This window comes from Bos indicus, chromosome 15 (assembly GCF_029378745.1).
Source record: "Bos indicus isolate NIAB-ARS_2022 breed Sahiwal x Tharparkar chromosome 15, NIAB-ARS_B.indTharparkar_mat_pri_1.0, whole genome shotgun sequence".
In the NCBI taxonomy this organism is placed as follows: Eukaryota; Metazoa; Chordata; class Mammalia; order Artiodactyla; family Bovidae; genus Bos; species Bos indicus.
The window spans coordinates 66,351,406-66,367,926 of NC_091774.1; the positions used below are offsets into that span (position 1 = coordinate 66,351,406).

The following is a 16,521-nucleotide window of genomic DNA, read 5'->3' on the forward strand; positions in this document are numbered from 1 at the left end:
GACCCAGACTCTGGGGTGGGTGACCTCCTAGCAGGCATTGGAAGCATTCTCCACTAATGGCCTCAAAAGCATAATGGAAGGAGCCCTAACTCCATTCTTTGGACCACCCTATATCTTGACTGCACCTCCCCTCTGGGAGAACATACTAAATCCAATCCACATTTTTATTTTCTTTTAGACATTTTCTTACAGGGTGAACCCATCTACCCACTATCCTCATAGCATGGAGTCGGCTGACCCAGTCTTCATTTGAGGGATTAATCATGATAGCATACTAATGATCACTACTGTGTACCCACTCTGAGTCAGGTACTATCCCCAGTAATCCAAAGAAATAGACACAATCATTAGTTCCATTTTATAGATGGGAATACTGAGGTTTAGAGGGTGAGATAGGTTAATCAAAGTCAGGGAAATGATTGGTGGCACAGACAGAATACAACCCAGAAGTTCTTTCCTTAGGAGCCCACACTCCACTCCCTCTGCCACGCTTTCTCCAGGGCAGCTTGCCAGCCTCCCATTCCTTCCCCACCTCCCAGAATGACCAGCATGTCTCTGCTCCCACAGATGGCACATCAGTTCCTCCTGGGACTGTGGAGTCTGAAGAACACTCCAGTGGCTCCCCAGACCAGAGCCTCTTCCTATTAACATGTACACTCAGCCCAGTCAAGAGGAAGTTAATAAGCCAAAATCCATCTGGTTCTCAAGTAATATATTTAATGACCGCATGAGATATACTACCCAGGTTCAATCTCTGGGTCAGAAGATCTTCTGGAGAAGAGAATGGCAACCTACTCCAGTATTCTTGCCTGGAAAATTCCATGGACAGAGGAGCCTGGTGGGCTACAGCCCATGGAGTCACAAAGAGTTGGATACGACTAAGCAACAAGATTGCCAGGAGAAATATCAATAACCTCAGATATGCAGATGACACCACCCTTATGGCAGAAAGTGAAGAGGAACTAAAAAGCCTCTTGATGAAAGTGAAAGTGGAGAGTGAAAAAGTTGGCTTAAAGCTCAACATTCAGAAACTGAAGATCATGGCATCTGGTCCCATCACTTCATGGGATAGATGGGGAAACAGTGGAAACAGTGTCAGACTTTAATTTTGGGGGCTCCAAAATCACTGCAGATGGTGACTGCAGCCATGAAATTAAAAGACACTAACTCCTTGGAAGGAAAGTTATGACCAACCTAGATAGCATATTCAAAAGCAGAGACATTACTTTGCCAACAAAGGTCCATCTAGTCAAGGCTATGGTTTTTCCAGTAGTCATGTACGGATGTGAGAGTTGGACTGTGAAGAAAGCTGAACGCCGAAGAATTGATGCTTTTGAACTGTGGTGTTGGAGAAGACTCTTGAGAGTCCCTTGGACTGCAAGGAGATCCAACCAGTCCATTCTAAAGGAGATCAGTCCTGGGTATTCATTGGAAGGACTGATGCTAAAGCTGAAACTCCAGTACTTTGGCCACCTCATGTGAAGAGCTGACTCATTGGAAAAGACTCTGATGCTGGGAGGGATTGGGGGCAGGAGGAGAAGGGGACGACAGAGGATAAGATGGCTGGATGGCATCACTGACTCAATGGACATGAGTTTGAGTGAACTACAGAGTTGGTGATGGACAGGGAGGCCTGGCGTGCTGCAATTCATGGGGTCGCAAAGAGTCGGACACGACTGACTGAACTGAACTGAACTGAAGCGGCTAACACTTGAATTGAATCTGAGATGCAGTATCATTGTGAGTACTTTGTGTGTACTTTTGAAATGAAAAGACAGAAAACTGCATATGATCACAATTTTAGGAAAACTGTACATTGCATCAAGATGCAAGAAAAACAAGGCACAAAATGTTCCCAGTGGCTGTAATGATAAGATGATGGATAGATTTTAATTTCTTATTGATTCTTTATGTTCAAACCTTCTACAACAAACATGAATTAACCTTTAGAATGAGAAACAAAAGTTAAAAAAATAAACTGATTGATCCAAAAAATAGGTCTTCATTATTTAAAAGACAAAGAATAGTTAATCTATAAGTAGCCTCATTGCACATGTTCCCGAAGCTGGCGCTTATATATCATTCCTGGTTAGGAATTTACACCCGCATGTAGCACTACTCAATTTCCAAGGCTGCCTCTGATGCAAGGAGAGGAATCAGGGTTGGGAGTGAATTACCTTAACCCGTCCCTGGCCCCGTTCCAGTTGGAACCACAGACTGCTGCAGAGGAAAGGTTTAATGACCAAAAGCCCTGTGACGCAGTCAGCCTATTTTTGGCTGGCAGGTGGAGTAGGTTAGCTCTTTATCCACTCTTGCCTTGGCCGATCCTCAGAGGTCACAGAGATGAGGCATTTTTATCCTGTCCTGGTGCCAAGGTTGTCCTTCTAGAAGCCATTCCAATGGTGGACGAAACAGCTAGGTTCCAGCTTGCTTCTCCAAAGGACTGGTACAATTTTTTCTCTTTCTCTTCCTAATAGTATCATCTCCATTTAGATTGATAAAAATATCTCAGAAGGAGTTGCACCAAACCCGAGACAGAGAGAGAGGGAGAGAGAAGGGAGAGGGCAGGAGAGAGAAGGCAAGTTGCTCTTATTTTGTAATAAACATAACGCACACTTTTCACTCCAAGGATTAGGCTGGGAATGAGTGGGCTAATGTGATGGTAAACAGCGCTGCAGAAGTAAATGAGAAGTCAGGGGGTGAGAGAGGACGGACCTAAGCAGCTTGATCAGGGAGTGAGAAGCCCTATCGACACGATCGGGAGGCGGGAGCCTGCAGGCGAGAGATGGCCAGTGATTATCCCAGCCGGTGGGGGTGGCCAAAGGACCCTCAATAATAATAGCAACAACAATACCATTGATAGTAATGGTAGCTGATATGTCCAAAGCACTTACTCCAGGTTTCCTTCCAAGCATTTCATGCCCACAACGATCCCGGGAGGTCACAGAGGTATTTGACAGGTAAAGAAACTGAGGCCCCCAAAAGTGCAGTTATCTGCCCAAAATGACAGAGTAAGTGGGTTTTGAAAATCTCAGCCTAACTTCAGAAACTTTGTTCTTAATCACAATACTCTTCCTCAAGAACAGAAATACTCTTCCCTAATACTCTGTATTGGTCCACTGCTTTGGGAGCTTCTTTTTGGCACTAATGCAGTAGCTCTTAAGCAAGGGCAATTCTGTAGCATCTGTAGACATTTTTGGTTGTTACAACCAGGGACAAGGGATGCTCATGGACAGAAGCCAGGCATGCTGCTAAACATCTCCCCAAACAGGGTTAATTGGCTCCAAATGCCAACATTGCCAAGGTCTAGGAACTCTGTCCTAAGGGATGACAGAAAAGAATCCAGAATGGGCACTGGGCAATTCCTTACACCTCTCAGCCCCAAACCCAACACACTCCCCACCCCCACCCCACAACACATCTAAGGTTGTGCATTAGATACCAAGGTACTTGTCTGCCCCTACATGTACACAAACATATACCAGAAGACAGACTCAGCCCCACCAGAAACATGACACAGCTTCCAGGAGCGGCGATTTCACTCAGAATTTGCTCAATGTCTTCATTCTAAGGTACACCTTGTCCCCATATTTCAATATTTCTGAAAATGGAATGTGCCTTTTAATTAATGTAGTTCCCTCCCCATCCATGTGGTGTTTTGAAATCAATGGAAACTCATAAATGATTGCATAGTAGAATCATTTAAATGGTAATTTAAAATAATATAACATACAGAAATAAACACAGAGATATGATAGAAGATGGTGTAAAATGTGCTTGAATGTCAAAGACAAAACACAAGCCTTCAGAGGATTCCTGCCTTGCAGCAGGCTCTCTCACCCAGTGGGAAGTCACAGTCCTCCCCCTCATTGGAAGAAAAGTTCAAAGCACAGACTTTATTCTTAGGATGAAAAACAGCGAGTATGCAGAGGGTTTGTGATGATGCCAACCATGGTGGGCTGCCCTCCTCTTCCTCTTTTTGGCCCTCAGTGCCCTCCTGTTGCACTTCCACCCTCTTCATCTCCATGGCCCCTTTTCTATTCTCTCCCATAACTGGCCCCTTTTCTTGTGATTAGCACCTGGGGGCATTCGGCGGCTCACTGGGAGGGCAGCACCCATGGGTCCTGCCTGCTGACCGTCTTGTCTGACTGCATAGGTGCTGCAGATCAGTGGGGATTGGTCAACACATGACTCTGGAGTGAGCGAGGTCAGTTACAGGCGGAGACTCAGCACCTTGGCTGACTATCTCACTGGATATGGGAAGGTAACTCTGCTCGGTTTTCTCAGACAGAGAGTGGCAGGGGATGATCACAGCACTGCCCACTACAGAGCTGTTTTTTCTCTTTAGATGTTACATAAAATAATCACGTGAAAGTAATCATGTGAAATGCACAGCCTCGCAGCAGCTGTTTTAGTCTTCCGAGTGAGTTGTAAGACATCCAGCCATGGTGATTCTAAAGCCTCAAGAGCCTTGTACTCTTTGGATGTTTACACTCTGGATGTTCTTGAATTCCACTTGATGGTTGAGTGCCATCAAGTAGACCAAACTGAGGGAGCCTGTAACTTTTTTTTCCAAATTCATACTCACAAACCTACAACCAACCCATACAATATTACTAATTGATTTTTAACAAGGGTATTAGGGGCTTGTGTTGCTTTGTCTTATAAATGTACAGGGATAAGGTCTTCCACCCCACTGGTGTCCCTGGAGAGTAGAAAGGTTCATTTGGAGAGAATCCGCTCATATTTACGTGCTTCTCTAGCCAAATGTTATGACTGTGTGTTTGCTAAGATTAAGACTCCAGGCAGTGACCAGGGCTCACCTGGAGTTCTGGGCAGAATGCCTTTGGTTCGGATGTGAGAGAGAGGGGGTGCATTCTAGGACAGCCTCTTTGGGTCAAGAACTCATGGCATCTTTTCTTTCCAAGGCAAGGAAATCCAAGGACCCTTTTCCACCACTTGAAAGGAAATTGGTTCTGAAGGTCTAGAATATCACTTCTCTTATTGCTTAGGCTTGCTTGAAACATTTAGGGCAAGCAGGTGAATGGCATTGAGAATGGTAAAATTTCTGAGAATTTGGTGAGAAGACAAAGAAAAATGAGGGAAAATCAAAATGGAAGCAAGTCTTTTCTTTCAGAACTTTTCCCAAACATTACGTCCTTATGCTAATTTTATTACTTAGTAGAAACTAAGTTTTTAATAATACATTACATGTTTTAAAGTATTGTTTAGGTAATAATTAACAAACTCATTTCACGTTTTTGGCAAGCATTATATGTACCTCTGGTGACAAAAAGGTAAGAGTTTCAAAAAGTAAATTCAAATCTGTTTCACTTAATTTTAGATCCCTATTAAGGCAGCAAATATAAATTGTTGTTGTGTCCGATTCAGTCATGTCTGGCTCTTTTGAGACCCCACAGACTGCAGCCTGCCAGGTTCCTCTGTCCATCGGGTTTCCGAGACAAGAATACTGGAGTAGGTCACCATTCCCTTCTCCAGGGGATCTTCCTGACTCCAAGGATCGAAGCCGGGTCTCCTGTATCGGCAGGCAGGTTCTTTACCACTGAGTCACCAGAGAAACCCAACAAATATAATGACTTAGATTGGACAGGAGTGGGCTTTCTGCAAACAAGTACATTTGGACATCACAGGTGGCAGTATTAATTGGATTAAGTAACACTGTAAAGAGGTAGCAAGTATTATAAGTCTGTTTATATTCATGGGCCTGGCAACCCCATCTTGGGAACAATGTCCAAGAAAAGTGAATTCAATTCAGACAAAGATGATTACTTGTAGCACTATGTAGATAATAAGAAAATCAGAAACAACTCAGTTCCTTCTCTCTGAAAGGTGAAGCAAACAATGCCACAGCAGCAGTGAAGTATGACAACGCCATTAAAAGATGTAATTTCTTATCCATGTTTCCGTTTGTCAACCTCGTGCCTGTCCATGCAGCTGGACATAGAGCAGGCCCTTCACACAGCCCACACAAGACAAGAGTGGACTCAAGAGTAATCACTAGGAGTAGAAGGGACTTCAGAACAGGAATTTACAGTATAATGACTTGAGTTCCCTTACTTAAAAAAAAAATGATGGAGGGGGATAATCTAAAAAACAGATATAAGACTGAAGATATAAAACATGGTCCCAAATATTATCCTACATTATGACTAGAAAAAGATATATTTGAATAGCGATTATCTCTGGTTGAAGGAATTACAGGTGATTCTGCCCCCTTATTTATATTAAAAAAAATTCTAACCATAGGTTATAATAAGCATATAGAACTTTTATAATCATAACATTAATAGCCTTTAAAATGAAACTATGAACAAATGAACTTTAAGAAATTAGTTTAAAGAGTGAGGAGAAATAAGCCAAAATATGAACAGAATAAATCATTTGAATGAATGTAAAAAAATGCAAATCATAGGTTTTTCACAACTTGGTAGTGTCAAACACATACAGAGAGTCCTTGCTCAAAATCTGACCTTTCCACACTGATCCCTTTTTGATTTCCTGAATTATGGCTATCAGCAATTTCTTCTTCACTAGACTTTTTAAAGTCTTTTCGGGCTTCTGCAAATACAAATCAATGTATAAAAGGATAGAGTATTTGAGTACCATCCCAATTTAGTAAACCCTAAAACTGAGCCCAAAACTGGTAACACTCGATAGATACACTTAACAAATGAACTACAGCCATTTCTTCCCAATTATGGAGGGAATTGAAGAGGAGCGATTGGAAAAGGAAAAATGACAGGAGGTGCTGGTGGTCTTTGTAACACCTACACTTTGTGCTGCAAGAGAGATAAGAAATGCTAACAGGGTCCCCGGAGAAGGCAATGGCACCCCACTCCAGTACTCTTGCCTGGAAAATCCCATGGGCGGAGGAGCCTGGTAGGCTTCAGTCCATGGGGTCGCTAAGAGTCGGACACAACTGAGCGACTTCACTTTCACTTTTCACTTTCATGCATTGGAGAAGGAAATGGCAACCCACTCCAGTGTTTTTGCCTGGAGAATCCCAGGAATGGGGGAGCCTGGTGGGCTGCAGTCTCTGGGGTCGCACAGAGTCGGACATGACTGAAGCGACTTAGCAGCAGCAACAGGGTCCCAGAGTACAACACTGAACCAAATACCTTATGTATTTAGCAACATCAGAAAGTGTCTTTCCAACCTGAAAACCAAGCCTGCTGGCTTTCCCATCACACCAAGTTCAGGTCACAGAGCAATACCACTTAAACACTTTTGCTTTTAAATCTTTGGACTAAAGAGCTTTTGCAACAGGGTTCACTGACAACACAGTCTCAATGAAATCGCACCGGGTACCTGCTTGCACAGGGAAATACAGTTATCACATGCCAGGTAAACGGCAGAGCTGAGACACATAGGCTTTTATCTGGACCAGTTCCTTCAGCAACGATGCTGAAAATGCTAACATTCGCACCTCTAGAATCCGGGATTCAGTGCGAGTGACATCCTCATTAAGGACTATGGCTCACATCTGGGTGCTTAAGTTCTTTAAGATGCAATCACAGATGATGATTTTAGTACAAGGTACAGTTTTTCCAAGTCATCACTAAACACCTTATTAATATGTTATGTAAGCAGTCATCTATGGACGAGGAGCCTGGTGGGCTACAGGCCACAGGGTTGCAAAAAGAGTCAGAAATGACTTAGCGACTAAACAACAACTAAAGGAGAACACGCCTATATGAAAACATATGAATATCATTCATTCATTCATTCAACACACACTCATTGGAAGGGAACCATGTGCCTGGTTCATCGCTAGGCATCAGGGTGAAGGGACCACACATTTTCTTCACCAGTCTGAAACATTTCAGAACCAGTTGTTTTCTGATGAGCAGATTACATTTCCCAATTTTCACTCCTTTCTTGACACCTCTACATTTCCAGGAAGGACTTGGTTCACAGAAGGAAGCACATTACCTCAACCCCTGGGGAAAGCAAGTGTCTTTGCCAGATACCGAAACAGGCTTCAATGAGTGTGCTATAATAACCCATTGTTCCACCTGTCACTTCTCTTTTCCTCCAGGAATATAAAGTGATTCTTCCCTTCTCATCGCCCCGCACAGCCCAGCCCCACCCCATCCCAAGACTCCTGACCTGACCATGCTCTCGTCTCCAGGAATGCGCTGGCCCCGTAGCGCGGGCATGAGTTCTGTCTTGCATCTCGGTGCTGCTGTACCTTGCAGGAAGATCGGTCAGGTGCTTTAAAGTTTACCTAGCCGGTGTCCCGACGTCACAGAAGTAACAAACTGTCCTACTGAGTGTATACTTTGGCTGAAAAGCACCAAGGGCACTGTTTGAACATTGTGTAATTACTGGAGTTTGAGAACTCGACAGGATCATCTTAGACCTCTGATGTCCCTCTCCTTTCCATAAGCAAGAACTACACCTCTTTCCTCTCAGGGTTTTGTGACTTTTTACCCAGCGAGCCCAGCAGCTAGCTGGCAAGCCCCAGTCACTGTTACCACACTATCCTTCCTTGGCACTTACTCTCATTCCTCCATTACTAGCCGTACACCCACTGTGATCATTAACCACTCATTCCCGGGCAGCCTCACTCCCTGACATTTAACCTGGATTCATCAGGTTACAGAAGCACATTAGCCATTGCCTTTATGAGCCCTTGGGCTTCCCTGGTGGCTCAGACAGGAAAGAATCTGCCAGCAATGCAGGAGACCTGGGTTCAATCCCTGGGTCAGGAAGATTCCCTGGAGAAGGGAATGGCAACCCACTCCAGTATTCTTGCCTGGAGAATTCCTTAGACAGAGGAGCCTGGCAGGTTACAGTCCATGGGGTCACAAAGAGTCAGACACAGCTGAGTAATTAACACTTTCACTTCATGAGCCCTTAAGGTCCTTTGAACAATTTCACGATTGAAAGTTGCCATTAGAATCCATGGCAAGGAATTTCCTGGTGGCCCAGTGGTAAAGAATCCGCCTTGCAATGCAGGGGACCTGATCCCAGGTCCGGGAAGATTCTGCTTGCCGCAGGGCAACTAAGCCCATGCACCACAACTAAGACTCAACACAGTCAAATAAATAAGTAAAGAAAAAATTTTTTAAAGAATCCATGGCAAATCCACAGCCAACTGGATTTTCGATCCCAGATCCCCTCGGCAGCCTGACTACACGCAAGCTCTTATGGTTGAAGCATCACCATCCCCTTTTGCTACCTCTTGTCACTGTAAGATCTTGTATCAGCCAAGCTTCACTGAAGACTCACCATGTGTCAAAGCACATTCTGTGTGCTTTACATGAGCTTGGCTTGTTTAAATCTCTCAAAGACCCTGTCAGGTAGGCACTGCTATTATTCTCATTTATAGACCAGGAGAACGCACAGAGAAGCTGAGTAACTTGCCCACGTTCACACAGCAGCTCCACGGAAGAGCTGGGATCCACACCCTCCAAGTTTGGACTCCTGAGCCTGAGCCCAGACCCACTACATGACCCTGCCTCTCCCTGGGGGAGCTGACTGTCTCTCTAGAGAAGGGGTAGTGTGAAGCACGCATATTCAAGAAAGAATAGAAAGTGGAGGAGGCAGGAATGGGTGTGGGTGAGGCATGGAGAGTAAAAACATTTTGGGGGGTCTTGTTCAGAGAAAACAACCAGCCAATCACATAGTCAGGCACAGTCCAAGTGGCATTCACATTCTGCCCCAGATGTTCTGGGGTTGCCACCAACCCACGCACATCTGAGTAGGAGGCAGACAGCAGGTGCTACCTGGCAGCGAGGAAAGGGGGCCAGCTGGAGCCCAGGCAAAGCTGCTGCAGATGCCTCTTTCTCTAGGCTGCCATGGTTTTTGTCATTTGGAAAACATGGGCTCACCAGAGGGTGTCAAACATCATCTGGAATACAGAACCTGAGGGCACCTTACTATCCCTCCAAGGGAAGGCTTGGGGAATTCTAGGATGCCAGTCCCTCTCCCCCACCCAAGGATACCGCCAACGGATCCAGCTCCATCTCGAAATGATAAGCAAAAGAACTACCACCAAGAGTACTTTCTACAAGCCAAGTACTTTAGACTGACTTCCTGCAGCCTCCCTCTGCATGGAATTATTATTCGCTCCACCTTACCGATGGGCTTCCCCGGTGGCGCCAGCAGTAAGGAATCCGCCTGTCAGCGCAGGAGACACAAGAGACACAAGTTCAATCCCTGGGTCAAGAAGATCCCCTGGAGAAGGAAATGGCAATCCATTCCAGTATTCTTGCTTGGAAAATTCCATGGACAGAGGAGCCTGGCTGGCTACAGTCCATGGGGTCGCAAAGAGCCAGACATGACTGAGCACACACACAGGCCATCTTACTGGCGGGGCATAAACAGGGGAAGTAATCTACTCCAGAACACGTGGCTGGCAAGGACTGGAGTCTGGACCTGAGCCCAAGATGGGAGAAACAAAGGCGAAGGTGTAGTCCAGGCACGTACAGGTGGTATTGGGAAAGAAGGAGCATCCGCACCTTTCACTCACTGACTCTTTTTTGTTGGAGCTCCTCCAGTGGGTTCAGGACACAGAACTACGTATGGCACACCAGCTCCATGCCCTCACTGAGCTGTATATTCTGTTCCTACAAGGAGAGGCCATCAAAGATGAGAGCTCAGCCAGAAACAAGCGTATACGAGAAGAAGGGTATTCCCCCAGACACTGGGACCCTACGCTGATTTCCACCGCTGGCACACGGTGGGAGGCTAGATTTAAAAGCAGTCCTTGGAACACATTCTGCTCCCCGTAACGCCAAGAACACCATGTGTGTCCCTGTCACAAAGGGAGAGAAGACAAACCCCCTCCTGTTCTGGACCTGGTATCCTGGAGGCTGACACACTTTCAGCATTTTTTTTTTAATAGCCTGGGGGTGGGGACTGGGGAGGGGGAGCATTAAGCAGCTGCAAGTTTCCCTCTGTGTTCCTCTCACAGACATTTCTAGAAGGGGTCAGCACTGGGTGATTCATCATCTACCCCAGTAGACTCTCACTGAGAGGCCAGCACAGATACTGTGGTTAAAAATAAGTCTCTGCTCACTCACTTTCTTATTAATATTCTATAACTGCATTAAGGACCTTCAGTCAACAGTGAGAAAAGTTCATTTATTCAAAAGTTGCTACACTGGCTCTAAAACTTTGGTGAAAGTAACTTTATAACCAAGCCCTTGATTTCTTTTCAAAAAGTTAAGGAGAAATGCTAAGTACCAAATCATCCAGCAAAGAGACTGCTTGTTCAGACATCTGCTGCCATCTGAGTACCATTCACCCACCGTACACATTACTTCATGCCTTGGCCTCTTCCTGTGTAAAATGGAGATAGCAATCATAATACCTGTTGTGACAGACAGGCCCTTGTGCTGGTTCCTGGAGCAGAATACACTCTCATTCAAAGTTAGCTATTATTATGTAAATTCAGCCTATTTCATAATATTTATGGTAATTAACTGTCACTTATTGTTCTCATACTACATGCCAGGTACAGGGCTGAGAGTTTAGCATGATTTAGTCCTCAAGACAGACCCATAACGTAGGTATTATACCCATTTTATAGATGAGAAAATGGGGAGGGAGTCAGAAAAGTTCACAGCTGGTGGATGGACAGAAGAGGGCTGGAACCCAGGTCCCTATGCACTCAGAATGCTTTGTTATCACAAGGTAAAGCAGATTCAATTACAGTCCTGCAATCTGGCCTGAGTGTGAGAAGGCTCTGAAGTCAGCATTTCCAGCATCAATTATTACAGCATTCCCAAGTCTCCACCATCATCAAAGATTATATTTAACTTCTACACATGGTATCACTTACCGGGAAAACTCCTCTTCATCCTTCAAAACCTTAATCAGCTGTCTCTGGCTCTTTGCTTCCTTGCCCATCCCCACTCTTCAAAGAATGCATTCTTTCTGTTCCTGAACTAGTTCTCCTTCCTTTACATATTTCAAAGTGCTGCAGCACAGAGTAACTTGTCCTTAGAGTTTATATTTGTTTGTCTCCTCCACTAGATTGTGAACTCCTCTGCCCAGGCACCTATCATGTAATTCCTTGGGAATTAGGAATTTATTCCAGTTCTCTGGGAACTAGCAGTGCATGCATGATCTACACCAGCGGTTCCCTGTGGGGGCAATTTCACTCCCCAGGGGACTCTTGGCCATCTGAGACATTTTTGGTTGACCCCACTGGAGGTGGGAAGGTGCCACTGTCACCTCATGGGTGGAGGCCAGGGATGCTGCTAAACATCCTACGGTGCATAGGACAGCCCCTCCGCAGCAAAGAACGACCCAGCCCCAAATGTCAATGCTGTCAAGGTCAACAATCTAGTCTACCAAAAAGTGAGAGTGTTAGTCGCTCAGTCCTGTCCGACTCTTTGCGACCCCATGGTCTGTAGCCTGCCAGGCTTCTCTGTCCATGGGATTCTCCAGGCAAGAATACTGAAGTGGGTTGCCATTTCCCTCTTTAGAGGATCTTCCCGACCCAGGGATCAAGCCCGGTGCCCTGCACTGCAGGCAGATTCTGTACCACCTGAGCCACCAGAGAAGCCCCTAGTCTACCTAGTAGTTCTCAATTAAGCATCACTCCTGCTCGTGACTCAAGAGTTTACTGCGCTGCATACATCAGGGCTCAGGGGCTGCTGCACGCTGTGCTTCAGACCTCAGGTAACAGTTGGACCTCTGGGGGAGGACCATTTGCCTCCACCCCTGATGCCACGTTTTGCCTCTCCTCTTGGGTGAGTGGAATAAGAGATGTCTCAGACATTTTCCATCTCACTGTAATGTGTTCCAGCTAACTCCCACTGCCAGTATCTGTATCTCTTTGCCTGAGGGCTTTCTCAGAAGCTAAAAGGCAGCTCTGGCTCCCTGTGGGCCAGAAACGGTGGGGAATTAAACGTTTCTGCAAGGAGCAGCCCTCAGCCAATGACTGGCAGATTTGAATGTATAAATACATCAGCTCCTTCATTCCTGGAGAGGATACCAGGACACATGACTCCAGGGCTAACAGGGAACGTAATTTGCCCCGTCTCCACGATTTCCTGTGGGTTAAACTAGAGTCGCCCACAGAGGTGGTGGGCTTGATAACCTACCCTCCCTTGGTTGCCCTTCCACTTCAGCCCTCCCTCCTGGTATTTCCTGCCCCTCCCAAATAAACTACCGGTTCTGGATTCTGCTCTGGAGTCTGCCCAAACCAAAACAGAATAGAAGCAACACATTTCTCTTCCTAGCAGAAGCCTCAAGAACTTTCAGGTGATTCTGTCACTGCTTTTTCCCTCTCCTGCGAGAATGGCATGACCCAGCTGAGGGCTGTGTCTTCAGCCTGGGTCCCTTATGGAGGAAACACGGTGGCTACCTGCTGTTGACCCGCAACCAACATGTAACAGACACAAGAAACAAATTTCCGTGGTTGTAAGCCACAGAGATTTGGGAGTTGTTGTTACTGAAGCAAAACCTGGTGAAAGCCGAGTCATACAGGGCTTATCACTCCTAGAGGGACCTTCCTAACTGATGCTACTCTAGAAAACCTGGGCTACTTACCTCTCAAAGGATGCTCGTCTAAGGGCAAAATCACACAGCAGAACTTTACCAGATCCTTGAGGTTGGAGATGATTGTTTTTTCCCCTCGTGGAGGTTCCTGTAACTCAGGATGCCTCATGCAGTGCTGAGAAGTGGTGAGCACCTAGAGATGGGGACTTATCCCTGAGCCATCTGGGTTTTACCAGGAACTAGTTCAAGCCTGGTGACTATTTTGGGAAAAGAGACGAAGACGAGGCACTTGGCTAGAAACAGATGGAAACACCAGTTCATACTTCAGCTGCTCTCCACCTGAGTGACTTTGGGGAAAACCCTCCCCCCATCTGGAGCCTCCCATTTGTAACTTCGGGTCTGACCCTAAGATCTGAGTCCACCACCAGACTCAGCCACCTGGGTTCTCTGAAGACCAAAACCAACCTCATTCTCTCCATCCTCTGCTTGATCCATCAACCTTCAGAACAAGCTGAACTCATACCCAAAATTTCAAGGGAAAGACTGTCTCCTGCAGTTTACCAGGGGCTCATTTCTTTTCTCCAGTTCCCAGATCAGAAGACAGCATGGTATCCTCCCTTCCCTCTGTTTTTAACATTCATTGAGTACGAACCCCGTGCTATGCATCAGGCTGAAACCTATTCACGATCTATCACAAGATTTCTCATGCCTGAGTCACTCACAAGCATGAGCCTTGGCTATTTTTGCCTTATCTGAATACCACCTCTACTAGAATTGGCTTAATAATGTTTAGTGCTGATGGACTCTTTGTACGTAAATCCATGTATCTTCAGAGGGATTTTTACATGCCTACTATCAATGAAAACCCAGTAACCCTTGTCATAAATAGAAGATAGGCATGAAAACAAACATGACAACAAATATCTTTATTGAATGCGAGCTGGATGTTTGCAGAAGCCCCAGCCTCCTGCTCTCTTTGTTTAAAAGGGAAGCTGAAAGGCTTTAGGACAGTGATAAAGGCCTAGCAGCACCTGACCAAGGTTTTAACTTTGTCATCATCAGAAAGGTTGGAAGAGATTCAGAAAAGGAGGAAGTTTCTCACCATGTGATAAAACGTTCCTTAATTTTTCACCAGTGCACAGCCATCTAAATCACCTTTCATTTCACCGGGACGTGTTTCATGCTCTGAATAAAGCTGTCTCATTGCGCTGGACTCTTACCATGTGTGGTTTTATTATTAACAGCACAGGTTTGAGTCCAGCTCTACCACTTCCTAAACCTCTCTGGGTTTCTCTTTCTTCATCTGCAAAATAAGGATAGTAATACTCCCACCTTCATAATGTGAAGACCTTCAAATAATGCTTGACCCACAGTCAGGTTCAATTAATTATGGCTGTCATTACTATTTATTACTGTTAACTTTGTATGATAGGTATTTTTTTATATTTATTCAGCTGCACCAGGTCTTAATTGTGGCATGTGGGATCTTAGTTCCCTGACCAGGGATTGAACCTGGGCCCCTTGCAGAGTCTTAGCCGCTGGACCTCCAGAGAAGTCCAGTGTGTGCTAGGTATTTTGATGCCCATTCTACAGACAAAGAAAGGAAGGACCAGTTGCCTAATCTGTCAAGGTCACACAGCCTTGCTTGTTCCACTCATAAACAGCTGCCTTAATGTGCAGTCAGGATTATTACCTATTTTAAGTTGGATATTTTTATTCCTGTCCTATTTTATTTTCTCTAACTCTACAGGCCTGCTCGGTTGCCTCCGACTAAAACACAGAAGGCACTGATGCCTGGACATAAACAGTCAGTTGGAGCAGATTCAGGCCAGTGTGTGAAGTGCCTGCCTCATCTTTGGCCCCAAAGTGTGCCAACCTGCTCTGGGGCTTGCCATTTTGTGGAGGGCAGCATGTGAGGGCAAAGATCTCATCTAAAACCACTCAGAGACACATGGTTACATGCAGAGCCCTGCCACTTATCATGGCAGAGTTCACTGCAGACAAGGCTGACATTTCTTGTGCCTTTTTAATATTCCATTTATACATGTCTCACCTGATTTTAATCCTACTCTACTTCAGATTCACCACCTGCAGAGAACACTTTAAGATGATACATGCATACATGTTTGGTGCTCAGTTACGTCCAACTCTTTGTAACCCCAGGGATTGTAGCCCACCAGGCTCCTCTGTCCATGGGATTTCCCAGGCAAGAATATTGGAATAGGTTGCCATTTTCTCCTCCAGGGGATCTTCCCAACCCAGGGATCGAACCAGGGTCTCTTGCATCTCCTGCATTAGCAGGCGGATTCTTTACCACTAGCCCCACATGGACAGGAAGCACAAGTCTGGAAGAGAGACAGCGTACACACCTGCCGCTTGCCTTCCCCCCCACACCCCTCACTGGTCTTAAAGCACCAGCCTCAAGTCCTGCTCTGGTGCTGACAGTGGGGGTGCAGCAGAAACAACACATCCTAGAGAGGATTTTTCTCCCCCACTGCCTTCCCAGAGACTGGGGGCTCTGGAGATTAATGTAATCCCCAGGGGATGGGGCTTTTGTCATGGAACTCAAGGCAGTGGTGGTGAGGGTGGAGGAAGTCAGATACTCTTTAGCATGAAAGTTCTATTTCAGCATCGCCCACAAGGTCTGATTGCGCTGGTGCCCCATCCTCAGTCTTGTAAGGAATCAGTTCAGTTCAGTTCAGTCGCTCAGTTGTGTCTGACTCTTTGCAACCCCATGAATTGCAGCACACCAGGCCTCCCTGTCCATCACCAACTCCTGGAGTTCACTCAAACTCACGTCATTCGAGTCAGTAAAGAGATGGGAATACCAGACCACCTGATCTGCCTCTTGAGAAATCTGTATACAGGTCAGGAAGCAACAGTTAGAACTGGACATGGAACAACAGACTGGTTCCAAATAGGAAAAGGAGTACGGCAAGGCTGTATATTGTCACCCTGTTTATTTAACTTATATGCAGAGTACATCAAGAGAAACGCAGGACTGGAAGAAACACAAGCTGGAATCAAGATTGCCGGGAGAAA

At 45.7% G+C, this 16,521-nt stretch overlaps 1 protein-coding gene across 5 annotated transcripts in view; it reads right to left on the reverse strand.

Moving 5' to 3' along the window:
- Window positions 1–16,521, reverse strand: part of SLC1A2 (solute carrier family 1 member 2) — a 169,791-nt gene that overhangs the window by 104,441 nt on the left and 48,829 nt on the right. Inside the window, exon 1 of one of the 5 annotated variants that reach the window (XM_019975507.2) lies at window positions 8,131–8,398. The exons of 3 other annotated variants lie outside the window; for them this stretch is intronic. In XM_019975507.2, coding sequence (XP_019831066.1) covers window positions 8,131–8,180 — 50 coding nt within the window. In that variant the 5' untranslated portion in view covers window positions 8,181–8,398. Of the gene's footprint in view, window positions 1–8,130; window positions 8,399–16,521 lie in introns of those variants that run through there. One more of the 5 variants, XM_019975506.2, reaches the window with a different exon arrangement.